The following is a 20,005-nucleotide window of genomic DNA, read 5'->3' on the forward strand; positions in this document are numbered from 1 at the left end:
ATAGAAGACTTTATGATGTCTCATAGAAATGTATATTAATATATTCTTTACATTTATTTGAAAATGTTTTTTATGGAGTACTGAGCTGCCATGCATTCTTTTAGGAAAAAAAGCTGAAAAACATTTATTTGCTAATAAATAACATAAATTAAAGGCTTATCTCAAAGATCTAACACAAGAGATGAAGTCCCACACTTTTTTATTCTAACCTTTACAAGTGTTGTTTGACTTTATTGATTTAAAATGTGGAGAGGCATTATCTTTCTAGAGGGAAAAAATGTGTTCTCACCTCGTGTTCACTAACATGTCATAGCTAACATAAGGTTAAATCCTTGTGAAGGCAAGCTAGTTGCAGCATTAACACATGTTAGTGGGTAAAAATAAATGCTAGCAGTCCACTAGCACTTGTGAAAACAGCAAACTGCCTTGATTTCACTAAAATTTTACCCCATGTTTGTTAGCATATGTTAGCGAACACGCAGGGTATGAACATACATTTTTTCCTCCTGTGGTCAAACCTAAAAATTTGAGAACTTGAACAAAATCCTTGACTAAAGCCAAAGTGCCTGTATTATTGGCTAGATTATTAGCTTGAATGTTACTGATGTAAATGGAGAATTATTTTGGCAGAGATAATTTTGTTCATTCATGATTAACCACTTGTGATGAACCTCTAGCCAGCAGGTGACTAAACACAGTAATCTGGCTCAGTAGTCTTAATTTTGCATCACTATTTACAGGTATATAAACCTAATTGTTAAGTAGGTCTGCTCTATATTTGAACGGTAAAGCAATAAGGAAAAAAGGCAAGTGAGTGTTACACAGTCTCCTCAAAGCTAATTATTCTTCCCCCATCCTTGGAACAAGAGGTTTGGGAACAAGAATGGGCAGCAAAGTCCAGCTATAGTTTGTTAATAATAGTGTATTCCTTACTCTGTAATGCAAACATTTAAATAAATCTTTTCCCTTTTTCTCCCAAAGATTATAAATATTCCACTCAGGATATGTCTATGCAAATACATTGCAATTGTGCCTCTGTAGTGCAGAAGCTGGCAAAAGCAGGGGTTTTCCAATGCTGTAGTAAATCCATCCCCTCAAGAGGTTGTAGCTAAGCAGATGGCAGAATTCCTCCATCAACCTATTGATGCCTATATCAGAGTTTAGGTCATCGTGACTCTCCAGGGTGTAAATTTTTCACACCACTGAGCAACATAGCAAAGTCATTCTAAGTTACCAATTTAAACCAGGCCTCACTCTATATACTGAAAGCGTCAGATTTAGGAACTGACCCTGAAAACACACTGGATAATGAAGGACTTACTACTGCTAAACCTTCTACTGAAGTCAGCAGTACCACTCAAACCAATAAGCACTATGCTCAGGCCTGTAGTTTTACATGTCTACTACAATAGTTTGCAGTTTCTTCATGAAAAATCATAGAACAGAAGAATATCTACAGTTTACATTACCTTCCTGTCAGAAAATTCAGTATCTTTCTTCTTAAATACTACAGCAGCCAGAAGTGGTAGCATTTGGGTTGACATGCGGTTAAGCAACACAGCCCGGAACATGAGAGACTGGGTCCAGGCACCTCCCAAGCCTGAGGTAAATGTAACAGAAGAGGCGTTTAAAACCACTGAGCTGCTCTGAATTCACTAAACTGGTTCTGTTCTCTCCTCAATACAGCTGTTACTCTGAGAACATTTCCTTGAAAGCACTCCTGTAGTGCTGCTCTCTCCAGCCAAATTATTTTAATGGTGCTTCAAAACTGCCTTTAAAAATTTTACTGTCCGAGGCAGTGACTAGAGACATTATGAAGACATCAGCACACAGGAACTTCATTTGTATATTCCTAAATGGCTGGAGTCTGCTTCAAAAACTACCCTTGTGCATCTCACTGAATGCTTCGCTGAATGTTTCTTTCCCTTAGCATTGAAGAAATAGTTACATCAAATGTCCACAAAATTCCCTAGTCCAGGGAAGTAAGTATTGCATTAAGGAAACTCAGACATCCAGCCAGACGCAACAGAAGCCAGGATATTGATGCCTGCCATGGAACCCTGACAAATAGCATATGACGGGCCAACTAATAGTCTTTTCCAGCACTCCTGGGTTTCCCTCTGTTATTACATCAGAAGACTAATCCTTAAAATATTGTGCCATTCAACTTCATACTGTTCCTTTAAATTCCTTGAGACTTTTTTTCCTTAGTTTTTAGTTTATTACTTCCATTCCACCACTCTTGCTCTTTCAACTGAATTTACTTCTTGAAACATTTATATTTACACAGACTTCGTAATAGCTATATGTGTCAGAGAAATGATGGTCCAGTGACTAGGACACTAGTTTAGAAGATGGGAGACCTGGACTCTTGTTCTAGTTCCACCACAGACTTCATGCAAACTGGGGATTGGGCAAGTCAACTCTCCATCTGTAAAATGTGGATACTAATATTTTTCTCCTCATGAGGGTCTTGTGAGGAGGAATACATTAAAGATGTGGAAATGCTCAGATCTGAAGGCAATATATAAGATATACAAAGTTAAGAAATGTAAAGGAACACACAAGAAGTGAGTACATGCTCATCTCATGATTTTTTTAATTATTGGATCACTCATCTTTCCTCTATCCTTTCCCCATAATTTGTTTCCAAGTTCATCCCAGGGGAGAAGGACCAACCATATCTTGTTTGTCTATAAAGCACCTACACATTTTCCTACAGGAATAATAAATAATAGTAAGAGTGGGAGGGGCATGAGCTATGAATTTCCTGATATGAGACAAAATGCTGGACAATGTAGCACTTTAAAGACTAACAAGATGGTTTATTAGATGATTAGCTTTCGTGGGCCAGACCCACTTCCTCAGATCAAAAACCGATATGAGATCAAACTGATATGAGAGTTATTGTCATCACAATGTTATTGATATGTGTTTTACATTAGTTGCCTCATTCTCTTCTCATGCTTTAAAAATAAATCAGTTCATGGACATTGAAAAAATGTATTTTACCTGAGACACTGAAAAGAACCTAAAAAGCCATTCCCCTCTCCCAAATGCAAGCAGAGCTATCTTGGTGTACAAATACAGTCATTCTAGAGAGACAGTATTTAAAGGCTCATTGTTTACACTGCAGGCCATAAAAGCTTCAAAAATATAAATACATATAACATCACACTCATTTTGAAAATGCACATGGAAGTAACGGAAGCACCTGTTCTGAATAAAAAAATCTCTCCAAAAGACCTTCAAATCAAAGTCACAGAACAAATACAAAGTCCCATTGGAAATCCATGAAATAGTATCTTTGTATTTATTTAAGGTACAACTTTCGCTTCTAGGGTCACTTGAAAATCTTCAGTTGATTTTTACTATGCAATCGATCGATGACTGCTGGTTTACCCTAATCATAATAATCTCATTATTACTCGTGCTCCCGTCAGTAGCATCCACCTATTGACAATTTGTCATATACTTCAAGCCTAATCTCTCTGGAGCACAGAACTCTTTTTGATACAATGCCAAAGACAATGGGGCCGCACTCCCTGAATGGGGCTTCATTATTTGCATTGTGATGGCACCTAACATTGTCACAATGGCTTTAAGTGGTCAATTAGATTCTGAAAAGCGACACTGGATTTTTTGGGCTACTGGTACCTGGGATTCCTGTTCCTCTAACTGAAGCCAACACAGACTGGTTGATGGATTCTAATGGTGCCTTCTGGAATTTCCACTGGACATTAGATTCTAATGATCTGATGTCACATGTGACATCACAAGTTACATGTAGGAAAACCTGAGGTATGAATGACATTCAGCACATTCATCAACCCCTGGGACAGGAGTTCTGGAAGAGTTTCAATATCATTGTTCATATTGAATTCCCAAAGTCAGAAGTTAGACACAATTGCCCACACTGACTCATTAAAATATTACAAGCACAGCAAATGGAGGTTCAGGATTTTTCCTCCAAACTCAGTTAGCCTTGTGGTTTTTGGATTGCATCTTAAAAAGGAAAACAAAAGTATGAGAAATGGGCCTTATTGCTTCTGGTACAATAAAGGAAATGAAGAGGGAGTTATGTAGGGTCACATCTATCTCCCTCTCCCCCACCACAGATTGGCCTGTTGAGGGTGGGGAGTGAGAGAGGCTCTATACTCCTTTCCCTACATCTCCCTATTGACATGTTGACTGTTCTCCCTGGTAGCCAGGTGGGGAATAGGATGCAGCTGCTTCTGCCTGAGAGCACCTACCTAGGAGGCAGCAGTGGCTAGCTCTCTGCCTGGGCTTGGTTGCCAGGGACAGAAGCTGAGCATGCTGGGGGAAGAGGGGACTTCAGCTCACTCAGCCCTTGTCCTCAGTAGTGAAGGGCAGACCACTTCTGCCTCAGCTGCTGGGGCAGGGGCCAAGCAAGCCATAAACATGTTGCGGGAAGGCAGCTCATGTCATATGTGTGGTACAATAAGCTGCAATCACAGGTAAGCCATCAGTAAAATGAGAACAGTAATACCTATTTACTTCTTAGGGATGTTTACAGGAAAAGTTTATTCATGATTGTAAAGGACTTTGAGATCATTGTAATGAAAACTCTAGAGAAGAGGCAGGGTATTGGTTTTGTTGTCCATTGTTTCCTACTGCTATAAGCAGGGTTTGCGTACAACTTTTGATCTTTTAAGAACTGATCTTTACACTAGAACTAAACCCATCTAATAATAAATTCTGCAAGCAAGGCAAAATCCTAAGGGACAACACTGCATGGCACTGTGGGTTGATACACTCACCATGCACATTTTATGCCTGATGATCTTAAGTAAAAGATTTGATTGGTTCCTATGTAGTGTGCATTTGTAGTAGGATAAAACCATCACAATTCAGCACATCAAATGTTACTGTCACTCTACTTCCCTCTGCACTAGTAAATATTGCAAGTTAGATGTGAAGAGGAGCACGTTTCTTCCATCATAACATATACCACCTCCCAAATTCAGAAGGATCATGTTCAAAAGCAACAGCCTTTCAACAAACTGTAATTTGCTGTCATTTAAAGCCTGGTGTACCTGTTAGCACAAACAATGCTGCCTTGATGGGTTACAAGAAGAGATTTTCCCATGCAAATCTAGGAAAAGGAAGTAGAACAATGCTTGGAAAAATTCGTAGATGCAGATTTACAAATTCAAAGGGAAAAAATGGGACCAAAATCAAACCACCAGACAGAACTCCCCAAATTTTAGACATACTTTCAGAGCTGAATTTTGTGACTAAGACTCACCTTTACCAACTGCAGCAGCACAAGTTAAGTTCTGTCAATGGGGCTCATTTAAGCACAGACAAGCATTTTAGATCTCTTGCAGCCAGAAATTGTGATATAGGTTGGACTTCTCTGGTCCGGCACCTTCAGGCCCTGACTGGTCCCGAACTAGGGAATTTGCTGAACCAGGGGAGGGTCCCCTGCCACTGAGTACCCAGCCCACTTCTCCTCTTCCCTGCCAGCTCCACTTGGGCCCTGGCTGGTCCCTCTATCTTCGGCCCTTGCCAGCCCGCCTACTGCCTGCCCTGCAGGATGGCTCTAGCCCCATTGTGTGGTTGCTGGCCAGATCTGGCCCCAGCCCCGCTGCCTGGCTCCTGCCAGATTTCCAGATGCCAGCCCCAACCCCGCTGCTGCTCCCCGACTCTTGTCCCAGCGAGGCTGTCGGAAGCTAGCCCCGGCCCTGCTACCACTGGTCCTCCTGTGACTATGCTCCCAATCTGGGGCTTTCTAGTTCAGGAACATCTGTGGTCCTACTGGACCATGGATGTTACTGGACCAGAGAGTCCCGGATTTGGGAGGTGCAACCTGTATCAAAATGCTTGCAAAATAGTTGACTTGTTGGGAATAATGCAAAACTTTGCTGCACAGGGCATCATGGAAAACTTGTTGTCAGTTTTGTTTTATTTGTACACTCACCCTAATTTCTGCAAGTTTCAGGGCTGAATCCAGAATCAAAGTAAAACAGCTGATACAATCAAGATCAGCCTGGTGTAGTGTTCTTAAAGATTTATTTGGTTTATACTGTACACAAAATTACAAAGTCAACCCATTTTCTGACAGGTTTGTGGAGTCTCAGCCAACTGGCTGGTGATAAAAATGAAGAGCAGACAGAAAGCCACGTCCCATTCTAGTGACGGTATCACCATCTAAACCAGAGGTGAGCAAGAGGCAGCTAGCAGGCTGGATCCAGCCAGCCAAGCCACCAGATCCGGCCCATGGGTGCCTTACCAGCACCTTTGCTACAAAGCAGCCACAGCAGCTTTAAATTGCAGGTTGCTAATTGCTCTGTTGTCTGGGCAGGGAGGAGAAAGTTTTGTGCACAGTCTTTGCCCCAACAAAATCCTCCAGCTTCTATTGGAGTTGAGATAGTTTGCTGAAGGCAGGGGCAGTGAATGAGGCCTCCTCACAACCACCTGCCCATGCTGGAGCAGACACATATGGAGCAGCCACCCAGCGCACAGGCTGGAGTCTGCAGAGCTGCTAGCTGGGAGCCACCTAGATAAGCACCTCCCAGCCAGAGACTGCCTCTCTGGCACCCTATCCCCCTTCTCCCCCCAACTACCTGCTCCAGGCCACCCCTCAGTATCCCCTCTCCCCACCTCCTCCAAGTCACAATTCCCTCCCAGACCTTGCATCCCCTCCTGCACTCATCCCCCAGGCCAAATCCTTTCCTGCACACATACCCCTCTCTGACCCTGCACTCCATTTCCCTGCCCCATGTCACCACCCAAACCCTCTGCACCCTTCCCCCCAAGTCACAACTCCCTCCCAGACCCTGCACCCCCTTCTACACCCCTTCCCTAAGCCAGAATCCTTTTCTGTACCCATAACCTTTCCTGGACCCTTCACTCCAGCCTGTCCCAGATCACAACTCCCTTCTTCACCCAAATTCCCCCTCAGACCCCACACTCCCTTCCCTCTATCCCAAACTCTACCCCAGTCCTCTACCCCAATCTCTCTTCTATACCCCACCCACCATACCGCACTAAACATCCCAAGCCCAACGTGGATGCAAGGCTTTAGCAGAGCCCAGTCAGGAATATTTATAAACGAACAATGCAATTACTCTCTTTAATTTATTGGTAAAAAGAAAAGACGATAGCGTTCTCAGTCCTACAAAGAAAAGAGGTTGATCTGTACTGAAAATAATGAAAACGGATAGCACTGAATTGGGGATTCTCGTCATGCCTCAACAGGAGAAAAGGACATAAAAGTGGTGGACGCAGCCTGGTGGCAAGGCAGTTTAACCACTCAGAACTGCAGTTATTCAGTACACTGAAAAGCAAGGCCCCTAGAATGTAGATAGACTATATTTTTAGGATTGGAGTATATTTTAGCACTATTCCCTAATGGATAGAGCACTGGTCAGACTCAGGAGACTTGGGTTCTACTTCTGGCTCTGTTCCTGGCTTTCTGGGATGTCCCTGGCAAGTCACTGTGGTCAGGTTCCCTACCTGTAAAATAAGGATAATGATACTCACCTTTCTTTAAAACAGAGTTTAAAGAGAAGCTAGATAATTTCATGGAGGTTAGGTCCATAAAAGGCTATTAGCCAGGGGATAGAAATGGGTGTCCCTGGCCTCTGTTTGTCAGAGGCTGGAGAAGGATGGCAGGAGACAAATCGCTTGATCATTGTCTTCGGTCAACCCTCTCTGGGCACCTGGTGTTGGCCACTGTCGGTAAACAGGATACTGGGCTAGATGGACCTTAGGTCTGACCTAGTACGGCCTGTGGCGGGTTTTACGGGTGCGAGCTCCGCACCCCCAAATCCCCCGGGCTAGGCCAGCGGGGTGGGGTGGGGTGGGACTCCGCGTACCCACCGCCTTTCGAACGCCCTGTTACCCTGTCCTCCAGGGTTCACGGGCGAGTCCGGCCCCAGGTGCGATCACCCCTCGCCCCGAGTAGGGCCGAGGGGGCTCGGCGGACCCGGACCTGTAACCTCCCGGGCGGCCCCCGGCCGGGGGCCCGACCGGGGCTCTTGAGCCGTCCCTCTACGTATTGCCCCCCCTTGTCTTGTTGCCCCTCTCCGCGGGGAAGGGGAGGGGTGGTGTGTGCGACCGTCGCCGCCTTGTGGACCTACGTTGAGGTCGGGGCGTGGGGGAGTGGGGGACCCGGGCCCGCCCTCACCACCGGGTCCCAGCCCGAGGCCCTAAGTGAGGTGGGTGCTTTAAAGCGCTCCCCTCACGGCAGGCGGGGCAGCCGCCCGAAACTCGCCTGCCCACGGGCGCCAGAACGGCCCCGCCTCGGACTCCTTCCACTCCCGCTGCGCCGGCCCCCCGGGCCGGTGCAGAGTCAAGTCACTTACCCCGTCGCAGACGCCGGGCTCGTCCCAGGGCGAGCCTCCAGTTGCCGGGGTCGTCTCCCTTGGTCGCCCGGAAAGCCGGGTGCTTGGGGTGCCGGGAAGCCAGGGTGGCTGCCCGCTCGCTTCCCTCGGCCTGGGCGTCCCGGCGCCCCTGTTATGGGCGCGGACGGGTGACGTCAGGGGCGTCAGCCCCGCCCCCTCTAGGGGGTTCCCGCGCGGCCCCTGCCGAAGCGCGCCCGCGGCTTCCGCCCTCGCCGGACGCCTCCCGGGCTCCCGGGGTCTCCCCCGTCTCCTCTGGCGCGCGCCCGCCCCCGCCTTTGGCCGCGGCGGAGCCGGCGGCGCCGCGCAGAGCGGCTTCTGGCCGTCCCTGGCCGCCGCTTCCCGCTGGGGAGGGGGGGCCTCCCCCGCTCCTAGTGCGGACCCTGCTGGGTCCGTCACACGGCCGTTCTTATGTTCTTATGTAAAGTGCTTTGAGAACAACCGATGAAAAGACAATATGTTGAGAGGTAGGTATTGTATTTGTTGTTATTATTTACCTTTAATTAGAAGGTACTTAAAACTGGAGGAGGTAGAACTATCATGAAGCTGAACAAGCACCAATAAGTAAAGAAGAACAACCCTCCACTTGAGCTTTGTGGCCTGAAAAGCAGCCCATAGCAAAATTATTTTTGTTTTATTAAAAGGAAATGTAGAAAATACTCTTTTCTTTATAGAAATGAAGTTGCACAGTGTTCTTGAAAAGTTACAACTACATTATGGTCTGCTTTGAATGGGACATCAAACTTCTGTCATAAAAGTTAAAACACACAGTCAGCACATTCAGTTCAAATTAGACACCATACACATGGATAGTGGTTATTCCCCAATACATTTTAGACATTCCTTGAGGATTATTTTCTTCTGCTTAAAAGTTCTTTCTGCAGTGCAGTAATTCTACCCCACAATGCAGAAGCAGCATCTTGCATTCATTTTATTTATTCATATTTAGTAGTTACACCTATCTCAAGCAGTTGCTGCATCAAAGTAGTCCTCTAAAACGCACACTAACAAAATAAAATCCTAAACAAGGCACTGTCCCAAATATCTTATAAAAAAACAGACCTCCCTACAACCTACCCATTATGGAAAAATGGCCTGTCTTCCTCCTCCCCAGGAAATATCTGAGAAAACAAACAGATGAGTTTTTGCAGCATCTGAAGGGCAACGATTCCAGGCTCTGGTGAGTCAGGTTGCAGCAGCAAGAGGAAGCAATTTCCATCACCAAGGATCCTTTCCTGGGAACTCCCAATGCCTCCCCAATTATGTTAGACAGAAATTAGGACAATAGCTCTGGTATCACATAAGGAGAGAGAGTCAGCCTCTAAAGCTGCTAGGACCAAGATATCTAGGGTTTTATAGAACAAAAACAACATTATTATATTAGCAGATTTTTAAAAGAGTTCCTTTTGGCATTGGCTAAATTAAACTGTGTAGAGGAATTAGCCCACTTTATCCATGCCTTGAACAGAGGAATCTCTGCCAACAAACCAGGATTTTCTCCATGACTTGGCACAGCTCCTGAATGGACTTTCACCACTGGTTACCTGGCTTCAAATTCTAGATGTGTCACAGCACAAAAATGGAGTAGTGTGGCCTTAACCAATCCAGTCCCCAAGATACATTTGTCTGCATAACCTACACTTAAACACCCTCTCCTCCACAGAGATCCATAACTAAAAACATGCATCACTGGCTCAGGAACGAGGAGGATTGTTATACCTCATATCAGCATCCCTACCACCCTGCACAGCCAGAACTTAGATGAATCTGTGACTGTGCTGAGTAACAAGAGAGGAACTCCTGTTACCTCACAATGTACCTAGTTTGGTTTCTTAATACCAGACAGTTAGCAATGAAAAACAACTATTATCTTCATGGGCTTTACAAACTGTAGCAAAGTACAACAGGAGTGGGGGGAGAGGGAGAGATTTCTACCATATCTGGTCAGTTTTTAGTGTGACATGTAGGGAATTAAACTATGCTTCTCCCATTCAAATGAAGGTGGCTTTCAACTACTTCGGCCTTCAGCATTCTTACTTGACCCATATGCCTTTGGTGCACTGCAGTCCATCCATGTCCTTTGCCAGGAAGGTTCTCAGAGCCTATAGCTCTTCTTCTTCCTCCTCCTCCTGCTCAGAGCCAAATTTAGGGCTTTTTGGAGAATGGCCTTGTTGTTCAGAACATTGTAACGGGTCACTTCCACCAGCCTGTCAAAGTCATAGGGTTTAAAGGTGAAGTTCAGCGTGCGGTAAGGCGAGTCTTTTCCCTTAATGACAAAGTCACCAAAAGATTTCTCATCTTCTGATTTGCGTTCTACTCCTGCAATCAGAGAAAAATAAACTGTGAAAGTCTTACAAGAACCCTTTCATTGAATCACCAATGAAGGTCACAGACTAAGCAAAGTTTGGTCACTCTCCTGTTCAGGAATTACTCAAGAAGTGATTTCAGCACACTCAAATCACAATTCTTTAGTTTTCAAGCTTTGAGCCAAAGTATCATCTCCACTTCATACTTCCACTGTCTTCCAAAAATACAGGTCAAAGAGAGAAAATATTGTTTTGTGGGAACAGATCACAGCATGACGCTACAATATTAATTTGGGGATAAGAAATACGAACCTGACTCCAAGGTAACAATGTTAATCCGTCCAGGAAGTGGCTGCCCACATTTAGAGAAAAAGTGTGTTTTTAAAACTTGGTTTTAACATCCTAATGTAGATAGGGACACTTGAGCTTCAACATATGTTAGCTGCTCACAGCGAACCCTATATACAGAAAAAGGCCCCTGCACCTTCTGTTGTAATTAAACTTGATTTTAAAATGAGCAATGGGGTCTTATGAGTTAAAAGGCATTTCAGGATCTCATGTCAAAAAACAGCTGGGAATGCTTACATTATAAGACTTGAGGCAAAGCAAAACGACTGTACAGACCTCTTTATAATACCAATAACAGTAACCCCCAAGTCACCAGAGAAAGGATAAACTCCAGAAATATTAGTTCACATCTATATCTGCCATTATATACGTCAAACTACTTGGTAAGGAAAGGGTTAGTTCATAAAGGAGCAAATAATTGTCTACTCGAATTCCCCCATACTTTAAAATAGCTTTTGGGACAGCCCCATTCCTCCCTTCACCAAAAGTAAACACTTCTGAGGCTCTTTCTGTAAAAAAGTAACAGAGCCAATAGCTTACAGGAACTAGGTCTGAGAAAACTGTGTTACTTTATGGTTAGGGAGATAAGGTGAGAGAGATAATCTCCCTTATTGGTAATATTTTTTATCTTTTAGTCTTCATACTGGTCTCCTGATCAAGAAAGAGCTCTATATAAGCTCAAAAGCTCGTCTCTCACCAACAGAAGTTGTTCCAATAAAATATATTACCTCACCCACCTTGTGTCTCATACCATGGAGCCAACACAACTACCGTATTTTCCGGCGTATAAGATGACTTTTTATACTAAAAAACATCCCCCAAAAATCGGGGGTCGTCTTATACGCCGGGTATAAACATACAGGCAGTCCCCGACTTGCAGGTACGAACGGGGCTTTTCTCGCCGCCGCCGCTTCGGCTTTGCTCCCGGTGCCCCTGGTCTGCTGGGGACCATCTCCAGCAGACCAGGGACACCGGGAGCAAAGCCGGGGAGGCGGAGGGGTCCTGCACCTCTGAGGCTTTGCTCTGGCAAAGCCTCAGAGGCGTGGGACCCTGCCGCGGCTGCAGCTTTGCTCCCGGTGTCCCTGGTCTGCTGGAGACGGTCCCCAGCAGACCAGGGGCACCGGGAGCAAAGCCGCAGCAGCAGCGGGGTCCCGCGCCTCTGAGGCTTTGCTCTGGCAAAGCCTCAGAGGTGCCGCACCCCGCTGCGGCTTTGCTCCCCGTGTCCCTGGTCTGCTGGCGGGAGGGGGGCGCACAGCTAGTGCGCCTCCCCCCCCAGCAGACCAGGCTTTTGTTGTGGACCCTGGGGCAGAGCAGCTGGGGTGCTGCCGATTGGCCTCTTAAGGGGGGGTAGTCTTATACGGCGAGTATAGGCGAAAACCTATGTTTTAACTAGAAAATTAGGGGGTCGTCTTATTCGCCCAGTCGCCTAATACGCCGGAAAATACGGTACAACTGAAAAAATTTCATCGTTAGGAAAGTTCAGCCAGTCCCTCATTCTGTCTGGCTAATCATACCTGAATACCTTAATCACAGGGTCTTGATGCACACTCCTTTACCTGGTGCCTTGTATTTCTGGAATGTGTCATTCACCAATGGGAAATGAAGAATTATAGGAGCATTTGGGTTCTCATCATCCATAAACATGTAACACTCTTTTGGATTCTTCTCATCTTCCTCATTCAAGATGATTTTTGGAAAGGGGATGTCCCGTTCTTCACAATATTTCTGAGTCAACTGTAAAACCTTCAATTATAGAACAAAAGTCAGGTCTTGTTTTACCCAGAGGAAACAGAAAAATAGAGAATATCTTCCTTCTAATAATTATGGCACAACTATCAACTATTCAACATTCATATAGAACTTCTGTTATGTGGCAAATCTCTCTCTCTCTCTTTCATAAACATACATATTTTAGAGTGTGTCTGTCTGTGCATCTGTTTGTCCATTTGTTCAAGAACTCCTCCCAAATGATAAGACCTAGGACCACCAAATTTGGAATGCAGCTTCCTCTTACCTTGACTTAAATCAAGGTCAGGGTTTGGTTGTGCTTGGAAAATGGGAAATGCCAGGAATGGGACTATTTCCCATAATGTGGAATGGAAGAGGGCACAGAAAGGAAGAACGTGAAAGGGAGGGGCACAGAAATGGGAGTGACGCCATACTGAGAGTGGCCACTGGGGGCAGTTGCAGCACGAATAGAGCAACCAGAAGGGCTGGGGTTCTGACAGCTTGCCAGCACCACAGTAAGGAGCATGCGCCCTGTCCCCCTGGAGAGCCTGCAGGGGCTGCTGGAGGGGAGGAAACAGAGCCTGGCCTCTCCCCAAACAGCCTGCAGGCCACAGGTAAGGGAGGGTGCTGAAGGCAGCACCCCAAGCCTCACCCCACTCCGACAACCTGCAGGCTCCATGAGAAGCCATCCCTGGAGTCTCACCTTCCAAAGTAGCCTAGAGGCTGCAAGGGGGGAGAGGCGGCTACAGGTGGGAGCAGCCCCTAGAGCCTTGAGGTACCCCAACCCCAGACAGCCTGCAGGCCGCGGGAAGGTTGCTGCAGGAGGGGGCAGCCTCCATAGACTGGTCCATCCAGACAGCCTGCAGGTCGTGAGGGAGGGCAACTTGGGGAGGTGGCTGCTGTCAGGGGAGCACTGCCCTGGTCCCCTGGGAGGAGTCTGCATCAGAGCAGCATCACCCTCACTAGTCCTCTGCCCCTAAGACACCTACCCCCTGCTCCTCTCCTCCAAACTCTCACTCCAGCCTTCATTTTCGAAGAATACAGTAATTGAGACTACATATGTATACTTTTCATGTATTTTTTCCAAAAATAGAAATTCCTTCAGATACAGACCCAAGTCATTTGACCTCCCTCTTTCCATTTTCCTCATCTGTAAAATGGGGTAAATATTACCTCACACAGTGTTCCCTGTAAGCTAAGCACTTGAGTGGCCAGTAGAGATTCAAATGCCACCCAGCTGATTAGCAGAGTGCCCCCACAGGCAGCAGCATGAGTTTCTACTGGTGGTACACATTCACACCTGCCTCAGTGCACATTAATTTTTTCCATCCATGTGTGAAATAATGTGAGGGAACACTGCCCCTCAGGGGTACTGTGAAAAATCAGTACATTTTTTTTTAAAGTGTAGACATCCTAAGTGTTATTTAACAAGTTTTGTTAAAATTTTTCTAATATATTTCAAAAGTTAGTCACTATCATTTTACATGACCAAACCTCTGGTTAAGCTTTGAAGAACTGGATTCAGATTTCTCACTTTGCTAAAATAAATAAATAAATAAAATGCTTCCATAATTAAAACTCAAAAATTAAAACGAACAAAAGTTAACAGTATATCTTATGAGGGGTCATAGACAAGTAATACACAGCATTGCTATCACCTTTTTTGGCAATAAAATAAGGAGGCATTGACTACGGAATGACAAAGTTTGTCTAATATTAGGATTTTATAACTGAATCTGATGGAGCTCAGTTTCTGTAGATGTATTTTTAACAGAAACTAGACGTTATGTTGCTAGGGGACATAGTAAAATCAATAAGAAGAAGATTTGGAAATAAATGTTGTCCCTCAAAATACACAAATTAAAACTGAATCTTTTCAAAATTATGTATCAATTTTGACCATCTGTGCATAATGTTTTGTGAACACACTTTTGATTACAGCACAAATAGCATTCTGTTAGCTCAAAAAAACCATCACCACCTTCCGCTCTTCTTGAGCAGAAAGACTGGCATTCAGCTACTAATGTTTGTGTCAAGTTCCACGTATGAAGTTCGTGTTGTGATGTGAAGTTCACAGTGAACTGCATGATGTGACAACGTGAATGGTTTTGGATTTAGTACAATATGTCCTACCACATGAGGCTCTGTATTCAAATATCTTGGAATGATCCACAGTATGAAAAATGTGTATTTCCATGCTTCTTTCCCGGTCTGATCCTGCTCAATTGCGTCTCACCTCAAATGGAGCGTTCCAAGAGTAGTTAAATGATAGAATGACATCTACATCTCTTTCTGGTTGAAGCACCAAGGGAAAGGGAGAGTTGATAGAAAAACCACCATCCACCAGGTACAGGCTATCTTCCGTAGGAGTCAGCTGGTTGGGAAAAGCATCCAGGTGTGTACCTAAACAGACACACATGACATTCCCCCACACACAAAAAAATCAAATTAGTTATCAAAAAGATGGGGAAAACTTTGGAAACAGAGAATGAAACAATACCTTGGGTGGGTCTAAACTACACTTCTCTGTTGACAGAGAGATGTAGATTAGGCGCATTGAAATTGCTAATGAAGCAGGGATTTAAAAATCCCGTGCTTCATTAGTATAAACACGGCCACCGCTTTTTTCTGAAATGGAGCTTTTTCGAAAAGAGCGGCAGTCTAGACATGGAGCTGTTGAAAATAAACCCTTTTTCAACAGATCCTATAAACCTCATTTTTTCGAAACAGCTCCGTTTTGGGAAAAAGCGGCAGCCATGTTTATGCTAATGAAGCACAGGATATTTAAATCCCTGCTTCATTAGCAATTTCAATGTGCTTGATTTGCATCCCTCTGTCAACAGAGGGATGCAGTCTAGATGTAGCCATTGAGACCTTAAGGAGAAGCCTATAATACATGTTCTATACTCTCATACCAAAATCAGACCTGCACTGAGGATATTCAGGAAACAAAGGAGAACTCAGATTTGTATCACCAGCTGGTGATATTATTTCATAGCCAATAAGTTTGTCAATTGAATCAAATTTTCTGTCACTGGTGTGAATCAGCAGCCCTCCACTGACTTCAATCGAGTGGCTCCAAATCTACACTAGCAATGAATTTGGCCCTAAATGCTAAAGTTATGCATGATTTTAAAATATTAATGGAATTTCCCAACAGCCTTATTTCTTTCAAATAGCTACCTTTCCAGGTCACAAAATTCCTGTTGTTGACATATTCTTTGTGAAGGTACAAGCCTTGCATGAAGTTGAAAGTTTCCCCAGAGGTGACACGGGACTTGAAGAAATCCTGGCAAATTTGTAAGAAAGGTCCCCCTGGTATAACCAAACGAGTCTTTAATCGAGTGCGATCCTGGTAACGGAATCTTCGGCAATCATCTGTAACACAAGCCATGATAAAGATCAGAAAGTATTTAAAAGCATGTTCATTCATGCCCAATATTTCCAGGTACTATTTTTTTTTCCCCACATATGAAAGCTCAGTCTATTGTCCTGACTATTTTTTCTCCTACATATGTGGGCATTGTAAAAATGGATTAGACTGAGGTACAGATTGAACCTCTCTAGTCCAGCACACACTGGCCTGGCACCATCTGTGGTCCAACATGAGTTTAATTAGCTGGATGTGCACTTACCATGGGCATGGCCAACTTTCTCTCAGTCCCATAAAGTTGTTTATAGCCACTAGTCCTGTTGTTCTGTGCTGTTATTTAGCCCTAATTTACTTCTAAATATCTTCTAAGAGCTCTCTAAACAGTGGAAGTTTTGGTAATGTTGCTAGACAATATTGACCTCCCATGATCCAGCAAATTCTCCGGTTAGGAACTAGTCAGGTCACCAGGCACAGGACTATAGAGGTTCGACCTGTTGCAAATTAACTGAGTCTATACTGAAGTGTCATCATTTAGGAAGTCTTTCAAATCTCACTCATGAGTCATATAGCCATTCCAAACTGATGCTAATGAAAACTATCATCAAATGACATCAAGAATATGCTCTCATATAGGAACAACACTCATAAGAACAGTGGTCTCCAACCTTTTTACACCCAAGATCACTTTTTAAATGACAGACCAAGCTAAGATCTACCACTCCACCCCTTCCTTGAAGCCCCGCTCTCTCTATTCTCCTCCTCTCCGTCACTTGCTATCCCCAATCTTTATACTGCTACTTTAAAAAAAAATTCCCACCATTTCTCGCAGCTACTCATCTGTGCTGTTGCTCAGTGAGTAGCTGCTCCTGAAATGAAGAAATCTAATGTAAATGTACTGCGCAGGTGCGCAGTTCAGAGAGGGCTCAAGAGCTACTCTTAGAGCCTCCGAGATCTACCGGTAGATCGCGATCTACTGGTTGGTGACCATGGCATAAGATCATCAGAATGGACATACTGTGTCAGGGCAAAGGCCCATCTATCCCAGTACCCTGTCTTCTGACTGTGGCCAATGCCAGGTGCCCCAGAGGGAATGGACAGGACAATGATCAAGTGATCCATCTCCTGTCCATTCCCAGCCTTGACAAACAGAGGCTAGGGACACCATAAATATATAATATATATTATAAATATTGAACATTCACTGCAGTATTTCTTATGATTACAAATAAGGCACAGTGTAGTGAAATCTAACACTGTGGTACAACAAATGCAGAGCTAGATGAAGGATGGTTTTTCTACCTGCCTATTGAAGGTACTCCTATATCTCCCACTGTTACCATAATACCTGCACACCTCACAATCTGTAATGTATGTATCCTCCCACCACCCCTCTGAGGTAGGGAAATACTATTATCCCATTGCACAAATGTAGAACCGAGGCCCAGAGTGACTTCTTAATGTTACAGAGAAAGTCTAGGCCAAGAATGGAATTGAACCCAGGTCTCAAGAACCCAACTAACATATTGGCTCTTCCTTCTTCTCTTTGTGGTTTAGATACATGACTGAGACTCAAGGGACTTGAGCTCAATTCCCAGATCTTCAATCAACTTCCTATACAATCTTGGACCAGTCATTTAGCCTGTCTGCTCGGCTGTGCCACAGTTCCTTATCTGAAAACAAAACGACATTCTCCTGCCATCTAGAAGGGTCTCAAAATATTGCTGTCAGGAGAACCAGATTAGACTGGGGTGGGGGAAGGGAGTGAGAGGAAGAGAAGTTAATGACCATTATTTAATCCATTGTGTAAAGAGAGGTGATAGTGTTGAGAGAAACTCCATGACAGAAGAGAGCAGGATACAGCTTTAGAGAAACTGTTAACTATCCAGCCCAGTGGGGCCTTCTCTCATCTTGGAAATTCCACAGGACTTCTTACATTTTGGATTTATGTTACTGTGTTGTGTGATCAAGCTAAAAAGAGACCTCTAGAAAACCCAATTTAACAAAAACTGTTTTACAGGGTACAATCAGAATTCCCTTACCTATGACTTTGATTACTTCTTTCAGAGAATCTAGAAAGCCCAGTCCTGAACCAACCATCTTCAGGCAGACATCATCCAGACTTGCAGCAAAGGCACTGCCCCAAATTCCTAGATGCAGAGGAATAGATAGTAAAGATAGAAATGAAGAAGGATTTAACACCTTAGTAGCTTTCTCAAGCCTAGTGCAAGTCAACAGAGGTGCTGCCATTCAGCACTGTCTATCTTTGATGAGCTGGTCGTCTTAGAAGAGTTTAACCCTATGCCCGTTATCCCTTTCCCAAGTGATGGGTTTGGGCTTCAACTAGTGGTTGGATCAGGTGACCAGGCTTCAGGTAATGGTAGCCTAGGATTAGAGCTGAGAAAAAAAAGAAGGCTCAGGAGAACAAGACTATATCTGGTAACACATTGATGGATTTTTAGTCTTTTTAGAAAGATTCTCCAGAAACAGATGGGATAACATTTACAGGGCCTGTGGTTCCTGAAAGCCCAGAACAGAACTAGCCCTCTCCTTTCCAAGCCAGCAGCATTAGAGCCTACCCAGCAGATAGCAGATCCTAGGCTCTGGACGTTTCCGGATCAGCCGCCCCATGAAGAATTCACTGTCAAAATCTTCTGTTTGGATGAAAGCTCCATACTTACGGAATCCAACCTCATAGGGAGTGAACTCACACCATTCTGAGAGTAAGAGAGCAGATCAATAGTTATCTCAGAAAAACTCTGAAGCGAATTATCCTATTCTTATAAGAGGGCTAAAGATGATGTTCTGCTTCTTCCAGCATAACCCACCAGCAATTCCTTCTCCCAAAACCCCATACCTAATAGATCTGATGTGACTATTTTGGGGGAAGATTTAGTTGGATCTTCCAGAAAGGCTCTGTAGGAACTCTATGTGCAGCGTTGTTTGGGGATTACTTAAACCTCTGGTCTACGTATCCACCAGCCATTGTCCCTTGCAGAGTAGGGCACAAAAGCAGCAGGAACTATTGCTATCTCTGGACTGCAGCAGCTTCCCTCGTGGCTTTTCCCTTCCATTCCCATAGTGACGGAAACTGTGGAGAGCATGGAGCCACACATGCCCCCCAGGGGCAGGGTGCAAAATAAGTGCCCACCCCCATCTCCCTCATGCCTTGACCCTGCAGCACCCTCCTTGGCTCAGCAAATTCTTTACATCCAGCATACCGTTTTTCCAGGGTAGCCAGAATAAAGAGGTTCAAGTGTACCATGCCTTAGGATGTCTCACCACATACTACAATTCTGGCAATGACAGCAACTTGAATGTCTAGATGTTTGTCTCAGAATGGGCCCCCTCAGTCTGGATTTATCTTTTAGAGCAGGGGTCTCCAAACTACGGCCCGCGGGCCGGATGCGGCCCGTGAGGCCCTCTCATCCGGCCCGTGGAGACAGTGACGGGGAAGAAACTCCCCGCACTAACAGCCCCTCCTCTGGAGAAGCGCCGAGCGGCGCAGCGCCGCGGAGCTGGGGCGGGGAAGAAACTCCCCACACTGACAGCCCCTCCCCCGGAGAAGCGCCGAGCGGCGCAGCGCAGCGGAGCCCAGGGGAAAGCCCACGGGGAGGGGAGCGAGGGCGCACAGCCGCAGGCGCGGCAGGCGAGGAAGGCGGCAGGACCCAGGAGGAGAAGGGGCAGGGACGCCAGGGTGAGCGGCACGCCCCGTGCGTGCCGGCTCAAAAGGGGGAGGGGCCGGAAGGACAGGGGCGGCCGGCACTCACTTTCTTTTGTGCAGGCAGCCAGGAGAGGGAAGCCGGAGGAGCCAGCGGGACGGAGGAGGGACTCTGGACCCGCGCAGCCCTTGCCCTGGGCAGCGAGACTCCCCGGCCGGGGGT

The 20,005-nt window shown here is 45.3% G+C and overlaps 2 protein-coding genes across 6 annotated transcripts in view; both read right to left on the reverse strand.

The window, feature by feature from the left end:
* LOC102449068 (cytosolic phospholipase A2 zeta-like) overlaps positions 1-8,454 on the reverse strand; it is a 44,336-nt gene extending 35,882 nt beyond the window's left edge. Inside the window, exons 1-3 of one of the 3 annotated variants that reach the window (XM_075927218.1) lie at positions 8,334-8,431; positions 5,058-5,116; positions 1,470-1,600 (exon numbers count right to left, since the gene is read on the reverse strand). In XM_075927218.1, the coding sequence (XP_075783333.1) occupies positions 1,470-1,571 (102 nt within the window). In that variant the 5' untranslated portion in view covers positions 1,572-1,600; positions 5,058-5,116; positions 8,334-8,431. Of the gene's footprint in view, positions 1-1,469; positions 1,601-3,657; positions 3,970-5,057; positions 5,117-8,333 lie in introns of those variants that run through there. The other 2 variants (XM_075927219.1, XM_025188328.2) reach the window with 2 other exon arrangements.
* Positions 8,455-8,776: 322 nt separating this feature from the next.
* The window catches only part of LOC102449310 (cytosolic phospholipase A2 zeta), a 45,182-nt gene continuing 33,953 nt past the window's right edge, over positions 8,777-20,005 (reverse strand). For all 3 annotated transcript variants that reach the window (XM_075927225.1, XM_075927226.1, XM_075927224.1), the window contains 6 exons: positions 18,701-18,838; positions 18,164-18,271; positions 15,935-16,129; positions 14,988-15,154; positions 12,580-12,766; positions 8,777-10,688 (listed from right to left, as the gene is read on the reverse strand). In XM_075927225.1, coding sequence (XP_075783340.1) covers positions 10,465-10,688; positions 12,580-12,766; positions 14,988-15,154; positions 15,935-16,129; positions 18,164-18,271; positions 18,701-18,838 — 1,019 coding nt within the window. In that variant the 3' untranslated portion in view covers positions 8,777-10,464. The remainder of the gene's footprint in view (positions 10,689-12,579; positions 12,767-14,987; positions 15,155-15,934; positions 16,130-18,163; positions 18,272-18,700; positions 18,839-20,005) is intronic.

This window comes from Pelodiscus sinensis, chromosome 4, assembly GCF_049634645.1.
Source record: "Pelodiscus sinensis isolate JC-2024 chromosome 4, ASM4963464v1, whole genome shotgun sequence".
Taxonomy (NCBI): domain Eukaryota; kingdom Metazoa; phylum Chordata; order Testudines; family Trionychidae; genus Pelodiscus; species Pelodiscus sinensis.